This window comes from Strix aluco, chromosome 5 (assembly GCF_031877795.1).
Source record: "Strix aluco isolate bStrAlu1 chromosome 5, bStrAlu1.hap1, whole genome shotgun sequence".
Classification (NCBI taxonomy): domain Eukaryota; kingdom Metazoa; phylum Chordata; class Aves; order Strigiformes; family Strigidae; genus Strix; species Strix aluco.
In genome coordinates, this window is record NC_133935.1 from 88,601,881 (window position 1) to 88,628,583 (window position 26,703).

General features: G+C 62.5%; 1 protein-coding gene across 7 annotated transcripts in view; it reads right to left on the reverse strand.

Moving 5' to 3' along the window:
• The window catches only part of SBF1 (SET binding factor 1), an 81,766-nt gene that overhangs the window by 12,324 nt on the left and 42,739 nt on the right, over positions 1-26,703 (reverse strand). For 4 of the 7 annotated variants that reach the window (XM_074828176.1, XM_074828175.1, XM_074828174.1 and 1 more), the window contains exons 3-25: positions 21,839-21,976; positions 21,510-21,656; positions 18,047-18,157; positions 16,186-16,209; positions 14,645-14,750; positions 14,005-14,137; positions 12,098-12,206; positions 11,264-11,377; positions 10,550-10,627; positions 9,922-10,035; positions 8,385-8,513; positions 8,071-8,169; positions 6,816-7,020; positions 6,348-6,460; positions 5,734-5,883; positions 5,547-5,615; positions 4,920-5,078; positions 4,478-4,737; positions 4,069-4,241; positions 2,677-2,750; positions 2,367-2,562; positions 1,839-1,966; positions 470-645 (exon numbers count right to left, since the gene is read on the reverse strand). In XM_074828176.1, coding sequence (XP_074684277.1) covers positions 470-645; positions 1,839-1,966; positions 2,367-2,562; positions 2,677-2,750; positions 4,069-4,241; positions 4,478-4,737; positions 4,920-5,078; positions 5,547-5,615; positions 5,734-5,883; positions 6,348-6,460; positions 6,816-7,020; positions 8,071-8,169; positions 8,385-8,513; positions 9,922-10,035; positions 10,550-10,627; positions 11,264-11,377; positions 12,098-12,206; positions 14,005-14,137; positions 14,645-14,750; positions 16,186-16,209; positions 18,047-18,157; positions 21,510-21,656; positions 21,839-21,976 — 3,005 coding nt within the window. The remainder of the gene's footprint in view (positions 1-469; positions 646-1,838; positions 1,967-2,366; positions 2,563-2,676; positions 2,751-4,068; positions 4,242-4,477; positions 4,738-4,919; positions 5,079-5,546; positions 5,616-5,733; positions 5,884-6,347; positions 6,461-6,815; positions 7,021-8,070; positions 8,170-8,384; positions 8,514-9,921; positions 10,036-10,549; positions 10,628-11,263; positions 11,378-12,097; positions 12,207-14,004; positions 14,138-14,644; positions 14,751-16,185; positions 16,210-18,046; positions 18,158-21,509; positions 21,657-21,838; positions 21,977-26,703) is intronic. The other 3 variants (XM_074828177.1, XM_074828178.1, XM_074828173.1) reach the window with 1 other exon arrangement.

The following is a 26,703-nucleotide window of genomic DNA, read 5'->3' on the forward strand; positions in this document are numbered from 1 at the left end:
GAGCTGAGTCACAAACACGGGAGAGACGCTTAGAGGCCGGGGCACACCAAGAGCGAAGACGGCAGCAACCAGAGCCCAGCGCCGCAGCCTTGCCGAGCCACCGAGCGCAGGAGCAGGGCCTGGGCGCAGGTGGGCGCCGCGCAGAGCTCCGCCGCTACCCACCGCGCTCCCCCGCGCCCGCCCGAACCTCTCCCGTCAGCCGCCTCCTCGGGGCAGGGAGCACGGCCGAAGCAAACACCCCGCTCCCCGAGTTTGAAGGGCACGGGGCTGGGAAACAGCTCCTGAGAACAGCACGTCCCCCCCAGAGACAAGCGGGGATCTTGAGCTCCGAGCACGGCAGGCTCGGGGAACCCCCACCTCCGGCGCAGGATTTGTGCTGCAGCTTTTCCGGAGTGAGCGATGCTCAGCGCCAGGGTGGGCCGGAGGAGGGAAAGGAAAAGCCCTGCAGTGCTCCCCATGGTGTGGCTACCTGAGCGAGGGGTTCTTCTCCTTGGCCTTGGGCTGCATGGCTTGCTTGGGCGACTGGCCCACGGTGAAGGCGAAGGTGCCACGCACGTGCTGGGGGTAGCGCAGCTTGTGCAGGTGCTTCCTGAAGACCTCGGCGCTGTCTGAAGCCACCTCCTCATCGAAGGCAATCTTCAGCAACTGCAGGAAGAGCGGAGCAGGCTGAAGGGCCGCTCTCGGCGTGCTCAGCACGGTCAGGCCGCGGGGCTGGGACAGGCTCTTCCCACCGCACGGGGCAGAGCCCAGTCCTGGTCGGAGCAGGGACCACAACGGGCCAGGCCGGGGGCTGCCCTGTCTGTCCCTCCGTGCCAGCTCCTCTGTCCCATACCCCAGGGACCGCTCCATGCCTGGCACCGCTGCTCCTGGGATGGCCCCAGTGCCCAGTCACCGCGTGCTCGGGGATGGGCGGGAAGGAGCAGACAGCACATTTTAGGTGCTCTCCTCCCACCACTGCTCCACATCCACGAGTCTCCCCAAGATGTAAAATGCTTAAAAACTACTCGTGCTGTGACCTCTCTCCCTGTTGTACTTCTCTCCCCCAAGAGCTGCTACGTGGTTTTGCAGAACCACCTCCCGGGGCACCGCGTGGGGACTTCTCACACCTTCCCAGGGCTCCAGCAGCCACCGGAGCAGTTGAAAAGGAGCCCTGAGCTGATGAGCAAGAGGTTGCTCCTGCACACTATGACCGGAGCACCTCCCTTACGGGGACAGGCTGAGAGAGTTGGGGGGTTCAGCTGGAGAAGAGAAGGCTCCGGGGAGACCTTAGAGCGGCCTCCCAGGACTGAAAGGGGCTACTGGAAAGGGGGGAGGGACTCTTGATCAGGGGGGAGGGATAGGACGAGGGGGAACGGGTTTAAACTGACAGAGGGGAGATTTAGATGAGATCTAAGGGAGAAATTGTTCCCTGTGAGGGGGGTGAGGCCCTGGCACAGGTTGCCCAGAGAAGCTGTGGCTGCCCCCTCCCTGGAAGGGTTCAAGGCCAGGTTGGACGGGGCTTTGGGCAACCTGGGCTAGTGGAAGGTGTCCCTGCCCGGGGCAGGGGGGTGGCACTGGATGGGCTTTAAGGTCCCTTCCAGCCCAAACCATTTGACAATTCTACGGACCTCAGCCTACTCCCTCCTCTCCAAGGGGGCTCCAGCTGTGTCCCCTCAGCTGCGCTGTCACCTGCTGCAGAGGTTTTTTGGTTCCCTCAGGAAAACGACCCCCAGCCCACGTCAGCCTGGGCAGCACCGTGTCCCAGGGGCCAGGACCAGCCATGGCCACGTACCTGCTGGGTCCCACCAGCCGAGCGAGTGCAGCAGGGAGGAGCAGTCCACAGCCCCCCGCGGTCTCACCTGGAATGTGCACGAGCGCAGCTGCAAACCCTCCTGGATGAACTGATCCACCTGGGCCTGGATATTGATCTTCTTCTCTTTGGTCAGCGAGGCGATGGGGAAGGATCGGATCACCACCTGCTCCCCCACTGCGCACAAACACCGCAACGGGTTAGCTGCAGCCCAGCACGAGGCCAGGCCACCACCTCAGAGAGCCCCGGAGGGCAAAGCGGCCACCAGCAGGCTAGAGGTGGCCCACAGCGACTTGTAGATGATGCCTGGGATGGGCACGAGTAATTTATCATCTACCAAAGGGGGAAAGCAAGAGCAACCACCCCTTTTGTAGTACCAGGAGCAAGCCCCCAGCAAGGCCCAGTACTGGCCCAGTTCCTGGCTGGTCGCTCACCCCAGGCAACCCCCGAGGCCTTTATCAGCAGCTCCTGCAGCCAGGCAAGCTGTGGCCACTGCTTCCAGAGCGCTACTGGCCCCCTCCTCCCCAGGCACGACCACCCCTAAAGAGAGAAGAGGTGGTGCCCACCGGCCCCTTACCCAGGGGGTCCGTGGGAGTGCCTTTGAAGATGATGCGGTACGTGGTGAGGAAGATGGCTCCTTCCGCGGGGAGCAGCGGCGGGCCGCCGATGTTTCCTCCAGCAGCTTCTTCCCGCCCGTCGGGCATGAGGTACACGCGGAGCCCTTCCATCACACACTCCTCACCCACCAACAAGTTGGGGCGCAGCAGCTTTGGCTATGGGGATGGTACAAGAGGCAGTTCAGGCCCCGGCAGACTGCGGATGGGGGCTTGAGAATCCCCCCCCCCAGCACCAGAACCTTCCCCCGCTGCCGCAGGCCCGGTCCGTACCTTCTGGATGGGAGGGAGCCTCTTGCTCTCCCTGTGCACGGCATCCAGCGTCTCGATGTGCATCTGCACAATGTCTGTGGGCAAACACGACCTTAGAGACTGCAAGCAGAGTCCTGCCCTACCCAGCACCCAGCGGGCTGTCAGCCTGCCCCAGAGCTTCCCACTGCTTCTGACAGAACCATCTCCTGAGCAGAGCCCGGCGGTGATCTGGGAGGATCCCCAGCGAGATGGCAGAGCCACCTGCTCCCCAGCACGGCTGCAAGGTGTCACAAAATCCCAGAATCATCTGGGTTGGAAAAGCCCTTGAAGCTCCTCCAGTCCAACCATGAACCTCACCCTGACCGTTCCCAACTCCACCAGATCCCTCAGCGCTGGGTCAACCCGACTCTTCAACCCCTCCAGGGATGGGGACTCCCCCCCTGCCCTGGGCAGCCCATTCCAACGCCCAACAACCCCTTCTGCAAAGAAATCCTTCCTAAGAGCCAGTCTGACCCTGCCCTGGCGCAGCTTGAGGCCATTCCCTCTTGGCCTGCCGCTGGTTCCTTGGCTCAAGAGACTCATCCCCCCTCTCTGCACCCTCCTTTCAGGGAGTTGCAGAGGGCCAGGAGGTCTCCCCTCAGCCTCCTCTTCTCCACACTAAACCCCCCCAGTTCCCTCAGCCGCTCCCCATCAGACCTGTGCTCCAGACCCTGCACCAGCTCCGTTGCCCTTCTCTGGACACGCTCGAGTCATTCAATGGCCTTTTTGGAGTGAGGGGCCCAAAACTGAACCCACTCATCGAGGGGCAGCCTCACCAGTGCCGACCACAGGGGTCAGATCCCTTCCCTGTCCCTGCTGGCCACGCTATGGCTGATACAAGCCAGGATGCCATTGGCCTTCTTGGCCCCCTGGGCACACTGCTGGCTCATTATCAATCCCCCCCAGGTCCCTCTCTGACTGGCAGCTCTCCAGCCACTCCTCCCCAAGCCTGTAGCGCTGCTGGGGGTTGTTGTGGCCCAAGGGCAGCACCCGGCATTTGGCCTTAGTGAAACTCCCCCAGTTGGCCTCAGCCCATTGCTCCAGACTGGCCAGATCTCTCTGCAGAGCCTCCCTACCCTCGAGCAGATCAACACTCCCACCCAACTGGGTGTCGTCTGCAAACTGACTGAGGGTGCACTTGATCCCCTTGTCCAGATCATCAATAAAGATGTTAAACAAGAGTGGACCCAAAACCCAGCCCTGGGGGACACCACTCGTGACTGGCTGCCAACTGGATTTAACTCCGTTCCCCACAACTCTTGGGGCCTGGCCATCAGCCAGTTTTTTACGCAGCAAAGCGTGCGATCATCCAAGCTGCAAGCAGCCAGTTTCGCCAGGAGAATGCTGTGGGAAACGGTGTCAAAGGCCTCTTACCAGGGATCATGACGTGCAGCCCCTTGAGGTGCTCGTTGGTGACCCCGCTCTCCGTGCAGACTTTGTCCACGAAGCGGTTGATGAATCGCACCACGTAGTTGGCCACGTCAGAACTCTCGGCATCCTCAAACCCACTTTCCGTGTCGTAGCTCTCAGCCACGCTGCCAGCGATGCTGCCGGACAGGAGTAGGGAAGAGTCAACCCAGAACATCTCTTCTCTGCTGTGAGAGGCAGAGCCCAGGGGAGTTTCTTGATAGGAACCCAAGAGAGGTTCTGCTCTCGCTGCCAAACACTCCTGCGACCCGCATCAATCCTGACGCCAGCTGAACACCCTGGCTGCCCCAGGCACCCCCAGGGAGCTCTGGCCTCCCCATGGCACGGCCCGGCCTGGCCTTCCTGCCCTGCTGACCTGTTGGTGACGAAGCTGTTGCTGACACTCTCCACGTCCCCCAGCCCGGAGCTGCGCAGCAGCCGGTTCTTGCTGGTGTCGAGGGGCAGCAGCAGGTAGCTCATGCGGTTGGCGTAGTGGATGGCCTGGCTGAAGACAGTGCTCTCCTCCTTCTGGATCAGCTCCTGCTGCTTCTCTCGGCTCATGGTGGGCCAGAGCCTCAGCTGCTCCGACGCTATCTCCAGGGCAGACCTGGCTTCCTGCGGCCCCTCCGTGCTCTCCTGAAGGAGTCGGAAGGAGACATCAGGCGTCCACACGGACAGGAGACCCACCCGCCTTCACCCCGGTTCCCACAGGGATCTCCCCACACCGGGACACCTCAGCCTGGCTCCACAGCCCTCTCAGGGCCCGCAGGGAGAGTGGCGGCTCTCCAGGGATGCTGTCACCGTTGTCACCTCCTCACCTCATCTGCATGGTTCTCCTCGTTGTTGTCCAGGTACAAGGCTCGGATGTGGTTCTGCACGTCGCAGTAGAACATGGCCTCCCAGAACTGGATGTTGGTCCACACCACATGCTCCTGCACGCAGCTGTAGGCAAACTGCGTGATGCCTGGGCTCAGTTTCTGAGGAAGGAGAAGGTGGAAGAGAGTTTCACACAAACACAGCTCCGTGCCAAGCTCTCCGCTCCCTCCGGGGAAAGGCAACAGCCCCTTGGCCCGGCAGGAGGGACACTTGCATCAGAGCCCCTCCAGGCAAACTTCTGGGGTTCACCAAGCACCCACCCAGAGCCCCCCCAGGCCTCATGCTGCAGGTGCTTTAAGGGAGGTAGAATTTTATAGCAGCTCAACTCGACCAAGAGATCAAGCTGGTGCTTCTGAGCAGCCCCAGTTCCCGTGCACCCTTCCCGCGGGCGTTCCAGCCACCCCGGGAGCCTCGGGCCAGCGGTCGAATGCTACCGGGCAGGACCCTGCACCGAGGGGACAGTCTGCCCTGGGCCTGGCTGAGCGCTGGCTCTCGGTCCCTTGGCAGCCTCCGAGGGCTTCCGAGTCAGCGCAGGCCGTGCGGGGGGTGGGGACGTGGCTGATACTCACTCGGCAGAAAGCGGTGACCAGCGGCAAGAGCGCGGCTGCGATCCCGTGCTCGTCCATGGCAGTGCAGTCCTGGGGGAGAGAGCAGTGGTGGCAAGATTCACCACAGGACCCCCAGGCCCACTTCAATCCCTGCCCCAAGGGGAGACAAGCTCCTTGCCAAGAGACACCCTCACCAGCCCCCTCCTACCTGCAAGCAGCAGTTCATCATGCGGATGATGAAATCGAACTGCTGGTGGTCCAGCACCGCCCGGTTCTGCTGCACGTGCAGGTTCAGCTCCTGGGTCAGGCAGTGTCGGGCCGCTCGGCCCTTCATGGCACGCAGCACAGCGGGGAACAACTGCGGAGGAAAGAAGAAGTCACCCAGGAGAAAGACAGGGCCTGGTGGAGCTCAGGTCAGACAGTGAGGTCAAGGGCAGCCCATAGCGAGGAGGGGCTTCGCATTCTGGCTGACACCGGGGTGCTGGCGGATGGCTCACCCGTGCCCCGTCACGGAGGCAAACAGGAGCAGAACCCCCCATCTGGGCAGCAGGAGCAGAGCCCTGGGAGGGCCCCCAGCCCTGTTATCTCCACGGGACAGACCCTGGGGGTGGGGGGCACTGGGAGATGCAGAAATAGGGCTAAGCTGGTGCAGAACGATCGGCCGAAAGCCCCGGGACACAACACGGAGGAACTGCACTGAGAGGGGAACACGTGAACGAACGGGACAGGGAATGTTCTCCCCAGCCGGCCACGGAGGAAAGGCAGAGCAACCCCCCTGCCCTCCCCTCAACTGCCAGCTCCGCAGGGCCCCCCCCCCCTCACCTTTTTGGCTTCTAACATCTTGTTCTCAAAGACGTAGGAGATGCAGTTCCTGACCACCTCCAGGCGCCGGGCGCTGTTGGCCAGGGCATTGCCGTTGCGCTCCATGATGGCAGCTGGGGAGAAAATAGCCCCTTAGTTCAGCTGGGGCAGGACTTTCACCCCTGGGTGGGGGGAGATGGGTGCCCCCTCCCCTGCTCCGCCTGGGCAGGGCTCTAGGCCCCAAGAGCTTGTGTGGGAGGAATAACCATGGGGGCTTCAGCCACCCCCTCGTGCTCGCTGATAGACCTCAGGGAGCTCTAGCAGCCCAAGAGGCAGAAGCTAAGGGCAGCAGCTGCTTCTACAAGGCACTCTTTGCTCAGGCAGGACCCGCGGACATGCCGGAGCGTGAAAGAGAACCAGCAACCCCCAGTAAAGCTGCTCCTGAGCTGGGTTTTCCACGGCAGGGAAAGGCCCTCGGCGCACACATACCAATGGGGGGTCCCGAGGGCACCATGCACTTCTTCTCTGCCTTCACGGCCGGAGGAGCCGTCTGCAGCTTGGCGGTGGCCTGGTCGATGATCCACTGCACCGTCCCCTCATCCAAACGGGGAAAAGGCTTCTGGTGGAGGCGCAGGTGACAGCCTTCCGTGGGCTTCTGCACTTTGTGCATGGTCACCGCGGGGTACGGGTTCTCCTGGCACAGTAAAGACAGTTTCTTTTCAGGTGTGGGGCGTCACGCGCCCTCTCCCAGGGCAGGAGCCCCAGTGAGGCGTCCTGCAGCAACCTCTGGGCCAAGCCCTCTCCCAGCTGGTATCTACAACCCCCAGAAGCCCAGAGTCCGGCACGCTCCGCTCCCAGGAGCCGCAAGGACACCTCGCTTTGGCCCTGGGCACAGCAGCGAGCAAAGGACCATCCAGGAGCTCGGTGCTGAGGCAGCTGCAGGCCCCGCAGGCGCTGCTCTGCTTTCAGAAGACCTTAGCTGGCCCACCCGGGTCAGAGGACAAGAGCAGCGGCTGCTCCAGAGCAACCCGAGCGTGTCCAGAGAAGGGCAATGGAGCTGGTGCAGGGTCTGGAGCACAGGTGTGATGGGGAGCAGCTGAGGGAACTGGGGGGGTTCAGTCTGGAGAAGAGGGGGCTGAGGGGAGACCTCCTGGCCCTCTGCAACTGCCTGAAAGGAGGGTGCAGAGAGGGGGGATGAGTCTCTTGAGCCAAGGAACCAGCAGCAGGCCAAGAGGGAATGGCCTCAAGCTGCGCCAGGGCAGGGTCAGACTGGCTCTTAGGAAGGATTTCTTTGCAGAAGGGGTTGTGGGGCGTTGGAATGGGCTGCCCAGGGCAGGGGGGGAGTCCCCATCCCTGGAGGGGTTGAAGAGTCGGGTTGACCCAGCGCTGAGGGATCTGGTGGAGTTGGGAACGGTCAGGGTGAGGTTCATGGTTGGACTGGAGGATCTTCAAGGGATTTCCCAACCAAGATAATTCTGGGATTCTGTGAAAGGTGTGGAGTGCCTGATGCCCAGGCCACCTGAATCTGAGGAATCCCGCTCCTGGGAGTGGCTCATGCCAGGCCAGACCCTTCTGGGCCCATCAGCAGGTTTCCTGCCACACGTGGCAGCGCAGGGTGGGACAGGACCGTGCACCACGAGCACCCGTTCCAGCACGAGCTTACAGAACGGGGACAGACCGACTGGGGCTCCGTACCCCGCCCTGAGCAGCTTCCCCCTCCTGCACTCAGGCCTCCGGGACTCACATTTTTGTAAAGTTTCTCCGCCAGCTCCTTGATGTGCCGCAGTATTTTCTGCTTGTTCCCCTCTTCTGCGCGCATGCGCTTCACTTCGTAAGCCACAAGCTGGGAGAAGGAGAGAGGGGTGAGAGGAGCAGCTGCCTGCTCGGCAGGATCCAGCCACCCCTCCCATTGCTCTGGCCCCTGGGTCGACACTGCAGCTGGGGGGGGCGTCATGGCAGATCCCCAGCTGTGCCCCTCAAGGGGCAGGGAGAGCTGAGCAGAGCAAGGCCACGCGGGATGGTCAGGCAGGGGGGTGCTGCCCCCAAACTGCCGCTCACCTCGTCGAACAGGTCGATGGAGCGGTACGGGGCCCCCCGCTCAGTCACAAAGCCAGCGAACGCCATGCCCTCCAGCACCTTGGTGAGGAAGTCGTCCTCCGTCAGCCCCCTCTGCCCCAGGAAGGCTGCCTGGAAGAGGGGAGAGCACACACACCGTCAGCAGCACCGCCTGGGCTGGCGCAGCAGCGTGGCCGACACGGGTGCAAGAAACCTGCACCAGGGGAAGCCGGAGCACAGCATGTCCCTCACTCCTGGCTACAGGTGCTGGTCTCATCCTGAACAACGCTCAGCGGGGGAGCTGGACCAGCCCCTTTCCAGGGGGAAGAGCCGGCAGGCGCTGGGCTGGGTGCTGCACTGGAACCCAGACTGCCGAGTCCCACAGCCCTCACCCTCTGGGAGAGAGGCAGGGCTGCTGCTGCGACCCCAGCAGCTGAGAAAGTGACATTCAGGCTGGTTTGTGCCACGCGCAGGTGCTGCACAGGGTGATCTTATGAAATGGAAGTTCGCTAGACTTTATTCATTTTACAGCAGTTTTACGAAAGGGCATTTTCTTGTGTTTACTGCATGTTTATGATTTTATGGAACTAATGAATCCTGTCGGGAATCTTTACTGACCATAAAAATACAGCTCCAACGCCCTCTGAGCACGCTGCTGACTTCAAGACCAGAGCACGTTTTGCAGTGCTGGCACCGCAAAGCCCGGGCTCACGCGCTCTCCCAACACACTTTTGGGGGTACAAAGCATTGCCCCCCTGACCCCGCGGCGGGCTGGGCAGAGCGGGAAGGTGCCAGCAGCAGGAAGGCTCCTGCCTGCCTGTCCTCAGTGGCCCCAAGCGTGCCGCGGGGAGGGCAGGGCTGCGTGATGAGGCCACGCCAAGCCGCAGCGCTCGGGTCCCTCTGCTCTCGCTCCCCGTCTGCTGCCTTTTTTCCTGAGTGAGGTCTCCTCCCAGGGATGCCCGAACGCTTTAAGCTTTTCCCAGCTCTCCCTCCTGGTACAGCTAGCACCCCAGACGTGCCAGGGAGGGACTGCCCTGGCCTCTTTCCTCTCCCTAGATGTTAGGACAATGCCCCGCTGCAGGCCAGGACGTGAGGGACACGTTCCGTGAGCCTCCAAGGCTGCCCGAGGCCAGAGCCGCCAGCTGCGGCGCGTCCGACTGCACAAGGCATCAACAGGGAAGCGCTGTCTGACCTGCAAGACCTCAGGACAGTCAAGGACAAACAAGGGATGCAGGTGGACCCCGGAGCGATGCCAGAGAGCTCGCTTGCTGGAAACACAGAACCGTCTTCTAGATACAGCTGAAACCCCTCCACAGACCAACTCCTCCCAACCTCCGCCCAAACGTTATTCCACAGCACAGTCCGAAAAATTCTGCGGCGTGGAGCAGCCAGAGGGGAGTGCAGCAGGAACACGCTCCCCACTCTCCCCAGAGGCTCCCCCTCTTCCCCATCACCCCACTCCCAGCAGGTTTTACCCCTCCGGGAGCTGCCTGCCCAGCTCGGAGCAGAGCCAGGCCGGTGGCGTCAGCCAGCCCCGCACCTTGTGGAATCGGATGACGGGCTCGGGATGGATGCGGATGATGTGCAGACACCAGCGATAGCCCTGAAGCAGCTGTGCAAACAAGCGGAGGAAGACGGCACGGATCTCCTTATCCTGCAGAGAGGGAAGGACGGGGTGGTCACGGCATGGTGGGGGAGAGGGGGCAGATGAGCCAGCCCCTGAGTAAGGAGTTTACAGCCAGCACAGAGGTGAGGGGATCAAACCATGCGGCAGGGTCAGCATCTGCTGAGCGGGGCAGGAAACTCGGCAGAGATTCCAGGGAAAAGGGCACACGTGGGCTGGATTCCCTGTTCTGCCTCCCCTGCACAGCATCTCCCACACTGCACACAGAGGAGAAGGGAGCTCTCGCAGCCCTGGGCTTTGCTCAAGTGCCCAAATGTTTGGTGTCTGCCTCCAGCCCCTGCTCCAGTGTGGCAGTAAACCCGGGCTGGCTACTGAAACGGCACTGTTGGCTTCCAGGCCATGGCCTCGGTGTCCCGGCAGTGATGTGCCTCAACCTCAGCAACACCAAGACTGTGCCTGTGCTCTCCAGGCCCAGGAAAGGGGGTGCCCAGCAGGGACAGCAGCCTCCCCTTGAGGGTTGTCCCCTCCTTCCCGCTCCACTCACCTGCATTTTGAGAGAAGAGGCAGAAATTGTTGAAGGGGGGAATGCGAGATCTGCCACCTCCAGCTCTGGGTCCAAGACCTGCACAGAGAAGGCACAAAGCATGCTCAGGCCCTGGCCCAGGGTGATCTCTACCCAAGTAGCATCCCCAGAGCCCCAACAGCACCCCCAGAAAAGGCCCGAGGAGCTGGGAAACAGGGCTGGAACCACCAGGTACCAGAGAACGTGCCGTCGTGCAGGGGAAGCCTCAAGGCCTGACCCTTCCTCGTGAAGCTTCGCTGCCCAGAGCGCGGACCCAGGGACAGCTCGGGGGAGTGAGGGCAGGGGGGAAGGGGAAGCCGCTCCAGCTCTGCGCACCAGGAGGGCTGGGGGCTCAGCACGGCGACAGGAGCGGCCCCCCCGGCTCCCCCCGGGCCTAGCTGAGGAGCAGAAGCTGAGGCGTGCAGCATTTGCCCTGGGCACGCTCTCGCAGGGCCGGCGCTCTCCGGCAACACGCAAGCAGAAAAGCTTCAGGGCCGCAGGTGCTTCCTGCCCACGGGCTGGGCGCCAGCCGCCCGCTTCCCAGAAACCCTTGGCAGAAGAAATTTCCCCCTGGCAGCGCCAAGGCCGTGGGGATCGGGAAAGGTCCCTGCGGCGCCGCTCCAGCTCCCCTGGGGAAGTTGCGTGGTGCCCGAGGCGCTGGCAGCCTGCGGATGGGGGAGAGGTTGCGGCACTCACCATGGAGAGGGCTTCCCGCGTCTGCTGGAGCAGGGGTTCAGGGAGCAGGGAGATATGGACACACTCAGGGACGTTCACTGTCCCGCCGTCCAGGTCTGCGATGACAACGTCCAGCTGGAAGCAGAGGGACAGGTGTGAGGCAAGGCCAGGGCTCCCCGACACCCTCCCCAAGCCCTGCTCAGGAGAGGAGGGCCTGGGGCAGCGCCTGTCTCCTCTCCACCTTCGGTGAGTGCTCCAGCCCTCGGGAGTTATTTTCTCTTCCCCACCGTCACCAAACCCAAGCTGTAAAGGGATCCCATTGCTCCCTGCAAGGAAGGTGGCAGGAGGGGGACGCAGCTCTGCTCAGCAGGCGCCTGCCCTCGCTTCGTGGCACCTTTATCAGCCTGGGTGAGGCATCAAACACCAACCCCGGCCCAACACGGAGCCTGCTTAACCCGAGTGGCACGCTGCCGTTCCTTCAGGAGGCTGCACAAAAGCTTGTTTCAGTTTAGATCAGACTCGTTGTGCTCTGATTTAATTCAGTTTCTGAACCAAAGTGCCAACACACCTCTGGGACTGGCGCTGCCGGATGAGTTTCAAAATTAAATCCTCGGTTAACCCCAGCCCCGAGCCCCGACGGCGCATGGCCCAGCCAGCCCTGCTTGGCTTGTGGGGCATGTCTGGACCGCAGCCCGGGCTGGCCAGCCTGGATAAGCTGAGCCTGTACAAGCTGGCGGGCTCAGCCTGCTGCCCCAGGCACCCTCAGGACAGCGCTCGCCGCTGTCACCCAAGCCCCGCGTCTTCCCTGCAGCGCTCCTGCCCCCGGCGCAAGGGACGGGGCACGCAGCCTCTCACCAGCTCCTGTGTCTCCGACTGGAAGATGGAGTGGACTCCGATAATGAAGGGGGTTGGCGTGCTCAGGACCTCAAGGAGCTGCGCAGGCAAGATGGGCACGTACGTGAAACTGCAACCAAAAAAGAGCATCACTGCACCCGTCCAGCCCCGCTCTCTGCCCCAGCACCCTCCCCAATGCTGGAGGCTCCCCAGCTCCCTGCTGGCACCCCCAGCCCTCAGGCAGTATGTGCCCTACAGCCACACAAGGTTTCGAAGGCTCGCTGACGCTGACCATGATCATTCTCTGGCCCTGGAGCTATAATCTAAGTCTGATGGAGGGAAAGGTTTCCAGTGGAGCGGTTTAACTCCAAAAGCGAGCTTTCTTTGGAACACAAATGGCCTTTCTGCAGCAGGGGGGTATGGCAGGCTAGCATGGAAACAGCGCGACAGGAGCTGGCAGCACTGACAGCCCGTCTCTCTCCGCTGTCCCACTTGGGAGACGGGCCAACAGCAGCCAGTCTGCGAGCTGGCACGTCCCCGTGGGCCAACAGCCTCACCACCTCCCCGGGGCGGGGGCCAGCAGGGTGCCAACCCCCCCACAGGACTCACCGCAGCGGCCTGGCCACCACCAGCACCTTAACAAAAGCCCTGTGTGCCCGTGTCCCTTTCTAGGGAGGGCAGAAGTTGCACCGCAGCTTTCTGGAAGCCTCCCAGCGTCCAGCCTTCCCCTTCAGCCAGACTTCATGCCCGGGGCCAGGCCGGAGGACTCCCTTGGAAGCGATGCAGTGCTGCTCGGTGCTCAGCACAGGCTGCAGCGCAGCCGAGAGGAGGGAAAGGGGCCAGAGTCTGGAGAGAGAAGCACCTCTGGCCTCTCCCACATGCACCATGGGGTGATCACGCGCTGCCAGGCCACATCCTGCAGCCCGACGGGCTTCCTTCCCTCTGCCAAGAGTTGCCATGGCTAGGAAAAGTGTGGACCAGCAGCCCCTGGAGCTACAGACGCTGCTGGTGAAGCCTCGCTCCCTGCCCCCAGTGCCAGAGCCCCGGTCTGACCGAGAGAGGAGGGAGGCAGGGGTGGAAGGTTCGCGGCCCATTGCTGCCGTAGACGTTCTGGAATCCCAGAATCATCTGGGTTGGAAAAGCCCTTGAAGATCCTCCAGACCAACCATGAACCTCACCCTGACCGTTCCCAACTCCACCAGATCCCTCAGCGCTGGGTCAACCCGACTCTTCAACCCCTCCAGGGATGGGGACTCCCCCCCTGCCCTGGGCAGCCCATTCCAACGCCCAACAGCCCCTTCTGCAAAGAAATCCTTCCTAAGAGCCAGTCTGACCCTGCCCTGGCGCAGCTTGAGGCCATTCCCTCTTGTTCTGCCGCTGGTTCCTTGGCTCAAGAGACTCATCCCCCCTCTCTGCACCCTCCTTTCAGGCAGTTGCAGAGGGCCAGGAGGTCTCCCCTCAGCCTCCTCTTCTCCACACTAAACCCCCCCAGTTCCCTCAGCCGCTCCCCATCACACCTGTGCTCCAGACCCTGCACCAGCTCCGTTGCCCTTCTCTGGACACGCTCGAGTCATTCAATGGCCTTTTTGGAGTGAGGGGCCCAAAACTGAACCCACTCATCGAGGGGCGGCCTCACCAGTGCCGAGCACAGGGGTCAGATCCCTTCCCTGTCCCTGCTGGCCGTGCCATTTCCCATAGCTGATCTTATGCTGCACACGCCAAAGGCTTCAGGAAACGGCATTTCAGCACAGCCAAGAGCTGTGGGCATTCACCCACCTGCCCCTTCGCCCCAGCACCCAACCACAGCCAGTTACCAGTCACAGCAGCCAGGAAAGCGGGAGGCAGCGAGGGGAGGCAGGACAGGCCGCACGGGCTCCAGGCTGCCGTCGGCAGGCTGAGGGGCTCCGGGAGCAGTGGGGTTCCCTCACCTGTACTTGAGGGGGAACATAAGCGCCAGGAGAGCCCGGCAGGCGTCGGTCAGTCTCTGGTAACTGCTGGAGAGAAACAGGATCTTGTGTTCCGTAAGCGCTGCACAGAAGAGATACAGCACGTTGGTGATGCCTGGGGAGAAAGGGAGAGAGAGAGCTCAGAAATGAGGGTTCCCCTCTCGCACCCCCTCCGGAGACCAAAATCCCCACGTGGGCTGGATCCCACCCCCCATTTCCACAACAGAGGAGCTCAGCATCCCCCCAGAGAGCCACTTCTGGGTCCCCCGAGGAAGCCCCTCTCCTGAGAGGTGCCCAGCAGTGTCCCCTCACCAGAGGCACAGGGCCAAAGGCCGCACACACCTCTGGGCGCTCCCTCCCACCGCCCAGGCTCTGTCTCGCGAGGTCTGGCCACAGGCTGGGCCCGAGCTGCCAGGATCCTGCCCTGCCAGGAACAGGAGGGCGAAGCGGGGCCGGGGAAGGTCTCAGCTTGAGGTGGCTGCAGCTGGAGGAGAGCCCTGAGCTAACGAGGCGGGCTCGGGAGCGCGGGGGGAAGCGACGTGCGGGGCCTTCCCAGCCCAGGGCTTGGCCAGCTGGCTCTGGCACGGGAGGTGGTGGGAAGGGGCCATGGGGAGAGTCTCACCCAGCTGGCGGAAGAGCAGGGCCACGCTGCAGCTGCTGACGGGAAGCGAGTCATTGATGGGGGTCTGGATCACCTGCCTGTCCCCCGCTCCCAGGGAGATCGTCCTCTGCAAGAGAAAACAGAGCCTGTCAGCCAAGCGAGGGGCGAGCATGAGCATGGACGGCAAGCTGGCTGCATGGAGGGCAAGCCAGCATCATGGGGGGCAAGCCAGCAGCATAGAGGGCAAGCTGGCTGCATGGAGGGCAAGCCAGTGGCATGGAGGGCAAGCTGGCCGCATGGAGGGCAAGCTGGCTGCATGGAGGGCAAGCCGGCAGTGTGGAGGGCAAGCCGGCGGTGTGGAGGGCAAGCCGGTGGCGTGGAGGGCAAGTCGGCTGCGTGGGGGGCAAGCCGGCTGCGTGGGGGGCAAGCCAGAAGCATGGAGGGCAAGCCAGAAGCATGGAGGGCAAGCTGGCTGCACGGAGGGCAAGCCAGCAGCGTGGAGGGCAAGCTGGCTGCGTGGGGGGCAAGCCAGAAGCATGGAAGGCAAGCCAGTGGCATGGGGGGGCAAGCTGGCTGCATGGAGGGCAAGCCAGCTGCAGCCAGCAGCAGCCTGAATCCTCCGGTGCACAGGGACAGGGCGACAGTGCCCTCGCAGCCAGCGGGCAGCGTGTCCCCTCACGGCAGCACGGCTGGAACGGGGCTGCTGCGGGCAGAGGACCCTGCGCCAAGACGCACCACGGGCGGGGCTGGGGCCAGGGACTGGGGCCAGGGCCTGGGGCGAGGAGGGAGACCCGCCGAACCAGCCAGCAGGCCCAGTCGGCACGAGCAGAAGGCGGCAGCGAGCCTCACGCTGCGAGGCAGCACGCAAGGGCTCCCCAGGACCTGGCACCCCCAGGGGAACCGCTCGCCTGCGCCGTGCCCAGCCCGAGCAGGCCCTGATGGCTGCGAACAGACAGACTGGGCACCGTCTCGTTGCTTCTTCTCCCATAGAATTTTTTTCCCGGAGCTAAGCTCATTCCCAGTGGCACAGGGAAGCCCACACATCCCCACCCCCTCTCCCAGCTGCAGGGGCTGGGGCAGGACCAAACCACTGGCCCCCTTCTCCTCTTTCTACACCTCTCTAGGGGAAACACTCCTCTGCCAGAGCAGCTTTCGCCACACAACCCACCTCCTCGCTCGGCCTCCCACGGCTGCGAGAGCTCACGCCACCGCCACAGCCCAGAAACCCGCCTCTGAGAGGGCAGAGCAGAACAAGCACCCCCAGCCTGGCCTTCCCGACTGGGCCACTGCCTTTTCACAACCCCCGGGAGAGCGCACGCACGAGAGGCCAACGGCGCGGGGCCAGCCCGCCGCGGCGCAGGAATTGACCCCCTTCCCCAGCGCCCGGGCACACACTCCCCGCGCCTGATGCTCCCCGTGTCCACCATTCCCCATGCCCGAGGGTGCTCGGCCCGAGGCAAGCAGCACCCGGGCCTCCAGCTGCAGCCTGTGCCACCCGTAAGGAAATAGGAGAGAGGTGGCTAACGAGGAGACAGACCCCATGGAAGAAAAGGTGTGCGTACCACTGCTTCGTCGTCCGCGTCAAGCTGAGGTAGAGACAGACAGAGATGGCACAGTCAGTTAGAAACACACACACAGGCAGCAAGACAACAGGGAAGACGAACACGGGCAGAGGCCAACGACAAGCAGGGACCAACACTCTCGGAGAGGAGCGATGCGCACGCACACACAGCAAAAGCAACAGCTACGCCACTGGAAAAGAGCATTCAGACACAGTGGGAGAACAGGTAAAGCACGGGAAGGGAAGTGCCACCAACAAACTGTCCTCCCTGTGACACACCACTTGTTTCCACAGCACGAATCGATCCTGCAAGAACTGACGAATCATCGTACCAAAAAGCGCTGTCCCGTGCGCCACGGCGGCTCCAGAAGCCGCCCCAGTGCGAGCAGCCTCTCCCCTCCCGTACTGCCGCTGACACGTTCCCCCAGGGAGGAACCAGATGGAGTCGGACAGCTCTGGGCAGATCCTGCAGGAATGTTACGGCTTTGCCCTCGGCCAGAGCAAACCCAGGAGGCTTGGCATGGCCCCAGCCCCTGGGGGGGTGGGCAGCACCCTGCTGTCTTCTCCGAAGGACGCGGCTAGGGCGGCAGCCAGCCCTCTCCTGCACACACCGGCACTGTGCTGGGCCTTCCCGGGAGCTGCACGGCTCTGGATTGCCAGAGGAAGCACCAAAGCTGCGCCGGGCCAGGCCCACTAGTGACAGCACCCGCCCGAGAGCCCGCGCAGATACCCGGGTCCAGGCCAGCAGCCTCCCCTCGGGGCCCTGGGCCGCAGCGGTGGGAGAAACCGCAGGCCCCGGGGCCCCATCGTGCTGCCCCGGCCTCCGAGGCTCCTCCACCTGGGTGCAGCCCGGCTGTGAGAGAACCAGGCGGCATTTCTTGCTGGTGGAAAGGGAGCTCAGCTGAAAGTGGAGCCACTGAGGAGACAAGTGAACGTCCACAGTTACGTTCCAGGTGGCAGAGGAGCTCCAGGGCGTTATGCTGCGGTCCCCAAACACCGGGGCTGCAGCTGGGCTCTCTCCACTCCTGCCATCCCCGAGTCAGCTTCGATCAGCCCTTCCTCACCCATCTGCTGCTCTCGTGAGCGAGGCTGAGCCCAGCTGGCTTCCCAGCGCAGGAGGAGGGCTGTGAGCAGAACGCACAGCTCGGGGGGTGAACACGGGAGGGTCATCTCTGACAGCTCCAGTTCTGGGCTCCCCAAGCCCCGTCCCTCAGGGCCGCCGGCCCCGCACAGGCACAAGGCAGCGGTCTGAGGCGAGAGCGCCAAGCTGCTCATCTGGCAAACGCTCGCCTTGCTTGGCCCAACTCCCCAGAGCTGCCTTGTCCCCGCTCTCGCAGATGGCCCGTGACCACTTGGCTCCGGAGCAGCTCTCCAGGCAATCGGACAGGGCTGAGTGGAGGAACAAGCCCTCCCTGATGCAGGAATGACCAGAGACCACAGCACTTGTTTGCACAGATCGATGGGTGACTACGTAAGGCAGCTGCTGGTCGAGCCACCCCGTACGCCCTCCTGGAGGGAGCAAGGAGCCGAGACCAAGCTGCAGAGTCACAGCAAGCTGTAGCTAAGCGAAGCAGCGAGATCTTCTCAGCTGATCGGCTCCAGATCCCAGAGGTTTGTTGTTTCTACTCTCGAGTGCTGGGGAAGGCACTAGCCAAGCACTTGCCAGGAGCAGCACGCTGCAGCAGCTCCTGGGCTGCCAGCGCACTGAGCCAGACTCTGCCCACGAGTCAAACTGGCCTTGCTCAGCTCACCCCAGCACAGCCAAACTGGAATTCAGCTGAGGAAAAACCCCCCTGCTTCTGTCAGCACTGCTGAGGAGGCAGAAGCATGGCGAGGTAGGAGGGAAGGGGCAGGGCACCCACCTGAGCTCCCCCGGTGATGGGGATGGTACATGTCAGGAGGTTCCCAATGACGTTCTCCAAGGACACACTCAGGCCATCCACGTAGATGGTGTAGATCAGACCCAGGCTGTTCTGGAGAGGGAAGCACAGCGCAGCTGAGCACCAGGGCGGGAAGCAGCGGTGTACAGGGGAAACAGAATCACAGAATCCCAGAATCATCTTGGTCAGAAAAGCCCTTGAAGATCCTCCAGTCCAACCATGAACCTCACCCTGACCGTTCCCAACTCCACCAGATCCCTCAGCGCTGGGTCAACCCGACTCTTCAACCCCTCCAGGGATGGGGACTCCCCCCCTGCCCTGGGCAGCCCATTCCAACGCCCAACAACCCCTTCTGCAAAGAAATCCTTCCTAAGAGCCAGTCTGACCCTGCCTGGCGCAGCTTGAGGCCATTCCCTCTTGGCCTGCCGCTGGTTCCTTGGCTCAAGAGACTCATCCCCCCTCTCTGCACCCTCCTTTCAGGCAGTTGCAGAGGGCCATGAGGTCTCCCCTCAGCCCCCTCTTCTCCAGACTAAACTCCCCCAGTTCCCTCAGCCGCTCCCCATCACACCTGTGCTCCAGACCCTGCACCAGCTCCGTTGCCCTTCTCTGGACACGCTCGAGTCATTCAATGGCCTTTTTGGAGTGAGGGGCCCAAAACTGAACCCACTCATCGAGGGGCGGCCTCACCAGTGCCGAGCACAGGGGTGAGATCCCTTCCCTGTCCCTGCTGGCCACGCTAGTGCTGATACAAACCCCCCAGCCTGGAGCACCGTCGCAGCGAGGGGCTGCCAGCACTTGTCTCCAAACAGAAACACGCCCTGTGACAGTCACCTCCTGGGCGCAGCGCTCGAGGTTTTCCCCCTCGGAGCTCCCTGGCAGCAGGACAGGGTGCTCAGCTTGCTGCCAGCCAGCAGCACCTCCCCAGCCCAGCACCGGCCCCACCAGCGCCATCCCCAGACGTGTCCCCTGGATGAGAGCTGCACAGAGGGGGTTCAAAAGCTCCACGGGCAGAGGTGACTGCAAACAGCTGGACTTCTCCAGCACCCCCAAGCGCTCCCAGTCCCTGCAGATTTGCATCAAATGTCATGGAAACGCCAAGGAAGGGATGGGAAGAAGACCCACTCCTGCGCAGGGGGCTGGCCCAGACACCCGGCTGGGTCCTGCTCCGCTCGTTGTCTGCCTGCTGGCACGGCTGGGAAGCACCACCAGCTCAGAATTCCAGAATCATCCAGGCTGGAAAAGACCTTGAAGATCATCCAGTCCAACCATGAACCTCACACGGACCGTTCAGCTCCAGAGGGGCTGAGGGGGCAAAGCACAGCGCAGCGTTCAACACAGTTCCAACACACAGATGAATATGGAATTTGAGGAATTTGTCTTCGAGGAACCCTCTGGGCAGTTTTCTTTTAACTTAAACCATCTCTCCGTGTCAGTGAGGAGAAAACACAAACACTGGGGCTTTGGAGAGAAAGAAGCCAGGCAGTTCTGCATGCCGGGATAACCGAGTGAAGAGCAGGCTCATGCTCCCACAAGGTCACCAACAGCGGTGAAGGCTCCTGGCGTCACGCGTGTACAGCCAGGCCTCCCCCTGAGCAAGGGGCAGCATCGTCCTGACCGAGAGGGCCAACAGGGCCAGGTCTTGGGCTACGGAGACCTCTCACCAGAGAAGAGGAGAAGCCACAACCACCGAAGTCCTGAGCTGGGGAAGCAACAGGCTGCACTTCAAAGGCAGCCAGTGAAACCCGTCCACTTGCCCGAAGGGCAGGGGTAGTGTTCCCGGCTGTCACCCTTCTCCCGGCAGGGACAGGGAGCAGCCACGGGAGAGGCTCAACAGGCAAACGCACCGTGTCCCACCACAACTGGAGCCTGAAAGCAGCTTCGGCTCCCCTCAGGCAGGCCAGAGGCACGAGGAGCTCGCTGCCACGGAGCAGAGACCCTGCTCCCACAGTGGCCATGCTCAGAGACCTTCTGGGGACTGGTTTGTGCCCCAGCTAAGGGGGAAAAGGCCCAAGGCCCAGAACAGCAGGACTGTAGCGCTCTTGTTGCTCATCTGCTCCTCAAAAATCACTGAGGTGGATAATTCAAGCAACCGAGCAATGAAATCCGGCAGCCAAAGGCACAACGCAAACGTGACGGGGGCCTTGGCCCAGCAGGAGAGCGGCCGCCCCGCAGCCCGGCTCGTCTCCCTCTGCTCTCCCAGGCTGGAAAAAACGAACAGCTCGTGCGTGTCAGCAAAGCCCAGCTCTGCCGACGGCCGGGCCTGGGGAACCCCACCCCAGACGTGAGGCTGACCACACGCTGCGGCCGCCCGTGACAAGGGAAAGACAGCGGTGATGCAGGCTCCTGTCTGTTCTCACGCTCTTCTACCTTGGCCTTACCGCTCCTGCTCGCTGGGAAGGAGTCGCCGTTTCAACACCATCTATCAGCCATGGCAGGCTGGGCTCCAGCTCAGACAACTCTCCCAATAAAATACCTCAATATAGAGACTTTCCTACTGCGAGGGTGGGTGACACCGGCACAGGTTGCCCAGAGAAGTTGTACAGTTGCCATCCTTGGAGATATTCAAAACTCAGCTGGGTGATACGTGGACAACCAGCTCGAGTGGGGGTTGGACCAGAGACCTCCAGAGTGACGTGGGGTGGGGCTGGGAGCCTGCGATGCCCAAGGGTTCTGCTGTTTGAAGCAGCTCCAGGCCAGAAAACAGAGGGAGTTCTTTTTTTCCCCTGTCAGTTATTAATGTCTCGAGCACTGGAGGCCCTGAGGGAACCCTGTGTGCCTGTTCACAGAGCGGGCTGGGAACAGGAGGTTCAAGAACAGGGCAGAGCCCAGAAGTGATATCCTGGTGGTGGGAGGGGGAAAAGGAAGGCCACAGCCCGGCCTGAGGCAGAACGCTGCCCTCCTACGAGCCCGGCACCCGGAACCCACTGTAAATGCGGGGAGCTCCCTCCTTGGGAGCAAGGCAGCAGCGAGGCAGCCAGCCTGCTCGGTCTGGAGGAGGCTGCCCGCACCCCCCCGGCCCAGCCGCGGAGCTGCGCACACAATGCCCGCGCAGGAGGTTTGCAAACACACCAGCCTGCAGCCCCGTGCCCTCCCAAACCCTTCGCATTTTAAAGAAAATAAAGATGGCAAAGATAAATGCTCCCGCAGGAACGGGCTGTTCTTCACGGTTTTTCTATTAACAAAACTGGGTCACGGCCACCGGCTGCCCGGCGTGGCCGAGCCCTTGGCTCACTGCGCTGCCGCCAAGCATTGGGCTTCAGCATGCAGGGGACAGGCCACACTGCCACGGGGACCTGTGCCAGGCTGCTCCTACACCTCCTGTTCCTGGCAGCGACGACATGGATCCTGGTTGCTCCCAGAGCCAGAAAAGTCTTTACCCAGGTTGTTCTCCTCTCCCTGCTGAGCAGAGGCCCCCTGCCCCAGCCCCAGGGTATTTCGGACTTACCCTGAACACATCTGCATGGTCCAGCCGTGACACCAGCACCAAGCTTTTGGGAGCAAAGAGCTGTGCGGGTTGAACTGGAGATGAAGGCTCCTTTTCCTCCTCCTCCTCCTCCTCCTGCCCTTCACCATTCCTGGGGTGGCTCTGAGGCTAGGGAGGCACAGCAGCCAAGTCCCAGGGTTAGAGAAAGGATGCTCAGCCCTGACACCAGGGCCCAGATTCCCCCGAGGCGGGGAAAACAGGGACCACTGGCCAAAGCCGAAGGTAGTCGGACACTTCCCCACCAGCGCCGCTGACCACCCTCCCCACCCCGCCTGCGGCAGCTCACATACCTGTGCGCTCTCGACGGCCTCCCAGAAGGTGAAGCAGGCACAGTAGTGCCGCTCCGAGTTGATGTCGGTCAGCACGGCCACAAAGAAGGTGGGGGGGTTCCTCTCCGTGAAGAGCTGCCAGCCGCTGGGCTGGCAGAACTGCAAGAGAGGGCAGGGGAGGGCAGTCAGAGGGGCTGGCCTGCCCGCACCGCTGCCCATGCTGCTGCCCTCACTCCCTGTGGTGCTTTGCGGGGGGCTGGATGACGCCAAAGCAAACCACCAGGTACCAATGCCACCGCGGCCCGGCTCCCGGGGACGGGGAGCTCAGTGTGGCAGCACATTGCAGCGGGGGAGAGGGTGAGGGGACACCCTGGGCACCCTCCGCCACCCCGCACCTGTCTCAGAGCCACAGGAGCTCCCCCAGCTCGGGGGCTGCAAGGAGCCTGGGCTGCCCGTGGCCAGCATGCAGCCTGCGTGGCTTGCCAGGCTCAGCCAGGTCCCCGCAGCCCACCCTGGTGCCAGGCGGCCGCATGCCGGCATGGCCCTGACTCCGGGAAGGGAAGAGACCCGGCGGGGCCAGGGGGAGCTCCCCGTGGGCAGGACAGCCTCTGGACACCGGCCTCAGCCAGGAAACACCGCGCTTCGGGCAGCTCCCAGCACGGTTTTACTGGTTTCTGGGGGACTTTCCAAACACCCTCTCAGGGCCGGTGGGTAATTCCAGCCAGCAGCCCCAGGGCTCCTCCCGGCTTCTGAAGTCTCAAGGGATTTTTCTTTATTTCCTCAGCATCTGCATTTGGCTGGTGAGGAGCTGTGGAAAATTCCTGACGCTTTCGGGACCTCACTGAGAGCAGGACAGCTCGGTTCCTTCCAGGGCCGTGGCCCAGTGCACTCTGCAGATGCAACTGGAGCAAAACCGAGGAGGAGAATAAGGTGGCAGGAAGGGCTGACACACCACAAAGCTGCAAAAATCCACGCTCCAGCCCAAACCCTTGCGAATTAAAGCTGGTTTCAACATGGTTTCACTGTGCTGCACAGGCCCTGCTCGGCTCCCCTCCCCTGGGCAGCCCCAGCTCTGAGCCCCCGCGCATGAGCTCGGCTTTCTGCGGCAGCGGGAAGGAGTCGAGGCAAAAGCACTCATGCAGCTGCTTCCCAGACTCTGCCACGGGAAACCCGTGTGGCAGCACCTCACTCTCCCAGTGCCGTTTTCCAAAGGCGCTGCGTCCCGTGCAGCTCCCCGCCAGCGCCCGGGAGGAAGGTCTGGCTCAGCAGCTCTCGGGGTAAGCGCACAGCGTCGCTCTCCCAGCCAGAGGGATCCTCTCTGCCAGGAACCCGTCGCTCACCGCTCTGCGCAAACATTTCACCGCAGAAATGACCAAAGCACACAAAGCTGCTGCCCTCCAGCACTTCCCGACGGCTGCGTCCCGGCGCAGAGTGATCCACTCCACGACCGCGGCGTCAAACCTTCCCTGCGGAGACAGGGACATCTGAGCCAGATGTGGGGGGTCAAGTGGGCTCATCCAGAGGCCTGAGAAATGGAAATCCGGATCCCCCGCCCTGCTCCTCTACCAGGGAACCCCAGGGGGATGTCAGCATCGCCACCACCGGGGGCACAGGCCCTGCTCCGCTCTCCGGTCACGCTGCCCAGGGTAAGACAGGTCGCTTCAAGCCACAGCCAGTGCCACGCTGGATCAGGTCACGCCGTGGGGTACGCGACTGCACCCCAGAGTCACTCACAGCCCAGTTTGATCGCAGTCATTGCTCCTCGGCCCGTTTATCCCGCAGCAGTCAACCTAAAGCAGCCATGTGTTCGTAAAGCACCAGGCACCCAGCTGTCCGACCTCCGCGGCCGCTGCCCCACTTCATGTCTCTTGAGTCAAGGAACCAGCGGCAGAACAAGAGGGAATGGCCTCAAGCTGCGCCAGGGCAGGGTCAGACTGGCTCTTAGGAAGGATTTCTTTGCAGAAGGGGTTGTTGGGCGTTGGAATGGGCTGCCCAGGGCAGGGGGGGAGTCCCCATCCCTGGAGGGGTTGAAGAGTCGGGTTGACCCAGCGCTGAGGGATCTGGTGGAGTTGGGAACGGTCAGGGTGAGGTTCATGGTTGGGCTGGAGGAGCTTCAAGGGCTTTTCCAACCCAGATGATTCTGGGATTCTAGAAAGGACAAACATCCTCCCTGAAAGATGGGCATGGGGCGGCTGGTGATGAGAGCAAGTGTCCCCTGGCAGCAGCCCGACCGTGACCGATGGTGACACCATGGCACTCTGCAACACTGGCGGTGCCGCCGTTAAGGGAGGACAAAACTACGGCCCCTCCATGCCGAATTAAAGGTCTCCGTGGATCCGTGTGAGCTCCGTGGATCCGTGCAGAGGCAGCGCCGGCAGCGCAGTAACACAGCACACGGTGCCGGCGCTCCACGCAGCTGTTGGGTCAGCGCTGTCGCAGTGTCTGTCCGTCCGTCCATCCTCACAGCCCACCTCAGCGCCACCGGGTGCCCAGGGAGAACACGGGCGAGCTGCAGACAGCCAGAAGAGAAGAAAGGCTCGAGTCTTGCGTGAGGGGGGTGCGGATGGAAGCAGCTGACCTGAAGGATGTACTGCAGCTCCCCTGCGGCCCAGCGCTGGTGATGCCCCAGCCAGGCTGCACCGACGCCTCCCCGGGGGAACAGCCCTTGGCTGATTCAGAAGAATCCCACAGGAAGGCAGAGCTGCGTGCCGGGCTCTGCAGACACTGCCCAGAGCAGTTTTAGCAACAAAACCAACTTCTCGTGACAGCACGTGTGTGCGTCTGCCTGGCAGGGCTTGTTTTTCACAGATCAGCGCTGCTGTGCCACCTCTTCTTCTCCCAGCAGTTACATCACAAGGCCTTTCTCAAGTCTGCAAGGAGCGATTTTGCAAGGATCCAGTCTGTGCTGTCCCAAGACATCCTCCTGATCGTGCACTTCCACCCTGGAAAAGCTGAGAGGGCAACGCAATCCTGCAGCAGAGCTGGCCGACGGGCAGGAGGGACGACACAAGGAGCCAGTGGTCACCAGCGTCCCACGGATAAGGAGCTCCCTGTTCCACCCCTGCTCAAACTCAAGGCGAAGTGCAGCGGCAGCTCTCCTCTCCCCCAAGCGCTGCCTGGGCTTCCTGTCGGCCGCCTGGGCTTGCTGTCAGCTGCCTGGGCTTGCTGTCAGCCGCCAACCTCAGATCCCCCCGCGCCAGAGGCGAAGAAAAGCTCCGTTGGTCAAGGTGGAGGCAGCAGATGAGGCTCCACTCGCCTCCCATCACCCTACAAAGGCAAAGCATCAGAGGAAGCTTTTCTGCGAGCAGCGGAGTGCCCCCGGCCAGGCCCGCAGGCCCTGCCCCGCAGTGGGGGGGACGCAGCCTTCTCCCGTGGGCACCTCTGCCTTCGTACAGACCCGTGCTCACCTTCACCACACACGGAGATCGAAGCTGGAAACGTGCAGGCAACTACCGCGGGTTGGAAAACAAAAGGGTTTCACTGGTTTATCTCATAGAGTAGGAACCCCAACGCCCTTGGGTGCCCGGGCGCCAGGAGGGAACGCTGGCATGTGCTGGCTCTGGAGCTGGGTGAAACGTTTCTGGAGGCCCGGGAGGCACAACAACCCGGTCTGCAGCACCCAACAACCACCCACGAGTGGCCTCAGGCACGGGAAACACCGCGTAGACCCGTGGGACTGTGGTACAGGAGGAGGTAAGGACCAGCAGAGGGGAGAGGAGGAACAGCACGAGCCCCAGCCGCAGCGGATGGGCCCGGCACACCACGGTACCGCCGCAGGCACTGCAACCCTCAGGATCGAGAGCTCGTAGTCACAGCCCCAAGGGGCTCCCTGATGCGGGGTCACCTGCACGAATACCCCAGGTCTCCAGCCTGCTCCAGAGATCCTGCTCCCCCCCAGCCATGCAGCGTGGGGGCTGCCAGGGGAGACAGCCCCAGCCTGGCAGGGGAGGATGCAGCAACGCAGCAGACACGGTCATATCCTGTGTCTCTCTCCAGAGGAACTTCCATCCATTAAAATGAGATATTTTTGTTTGGAAACGCTGTCAGATGGCGCGCAAGGGCAGAAGCTACAAATTCCTGATCCCTACAGACACCAGGAAAACCTTCTTCCCAAAAAGCTGTTAAAAAGAAACACAGCAGCGACTCCAGTGCAATGTCCCACCCAAAGCCCCCCAGGGTGGGCTCTGATTTTCGGAAGCTGCCTGAGTTTCAGCCCTCCATGCTGCTCACCCGGGGACGCCTCCTGACAGCTTGTGGGAAGCCTCAGAGCCACCCCCCGGCTCCCAACAGGACGGGGCTCCAATTGTTTAAATTCCAGGGATTTTTTGGCTGGACAGTTTGACCCTTGGGAAAAAAAGCAGCTTTCCTCTTTCTTGGGACAGTTCCCAAGCCCCCTGCAGACAACCAGGAAACACTAACCAGAAAAATAGTACGTGTTTGTGCCTCAGACAAAACAGCAGATAGAAGCCCGACCGCATGCTGGAGTTGCGGCGAGCACGCGGCAGGAGGACAAGCCGGCTGCCACCGCTGATGCCAGCGCCGACAGAGCCCCTTGGTGTTCGGCTGAGCCCAACGCGAGAGCTCTGGAGGGCACAGGACGGGGCGTGCAGGTCAGACTCCGACAGCCCCAGCCCACGAGGACGCTCTCCGGCACCAGCGCACACAGAGTTGGGGACGAGCACCGGCTCTGGACGAGGCCATGAAAGGTGGGAGGCAGCCAAGAGCAGAACTGAGTCCGGATGGGCGAGCAGGGCCGGCCACGGGTCCACTGTGTAGAAAACCAGCATGAAATAGCGCAGGGAACTTGCCCGGGCTGTGAACCGAGACACTGGCCGGGCCACCACCCCTCTGCGCCAGCCAGAGCACGTCAGAGATCCCAATGGTAG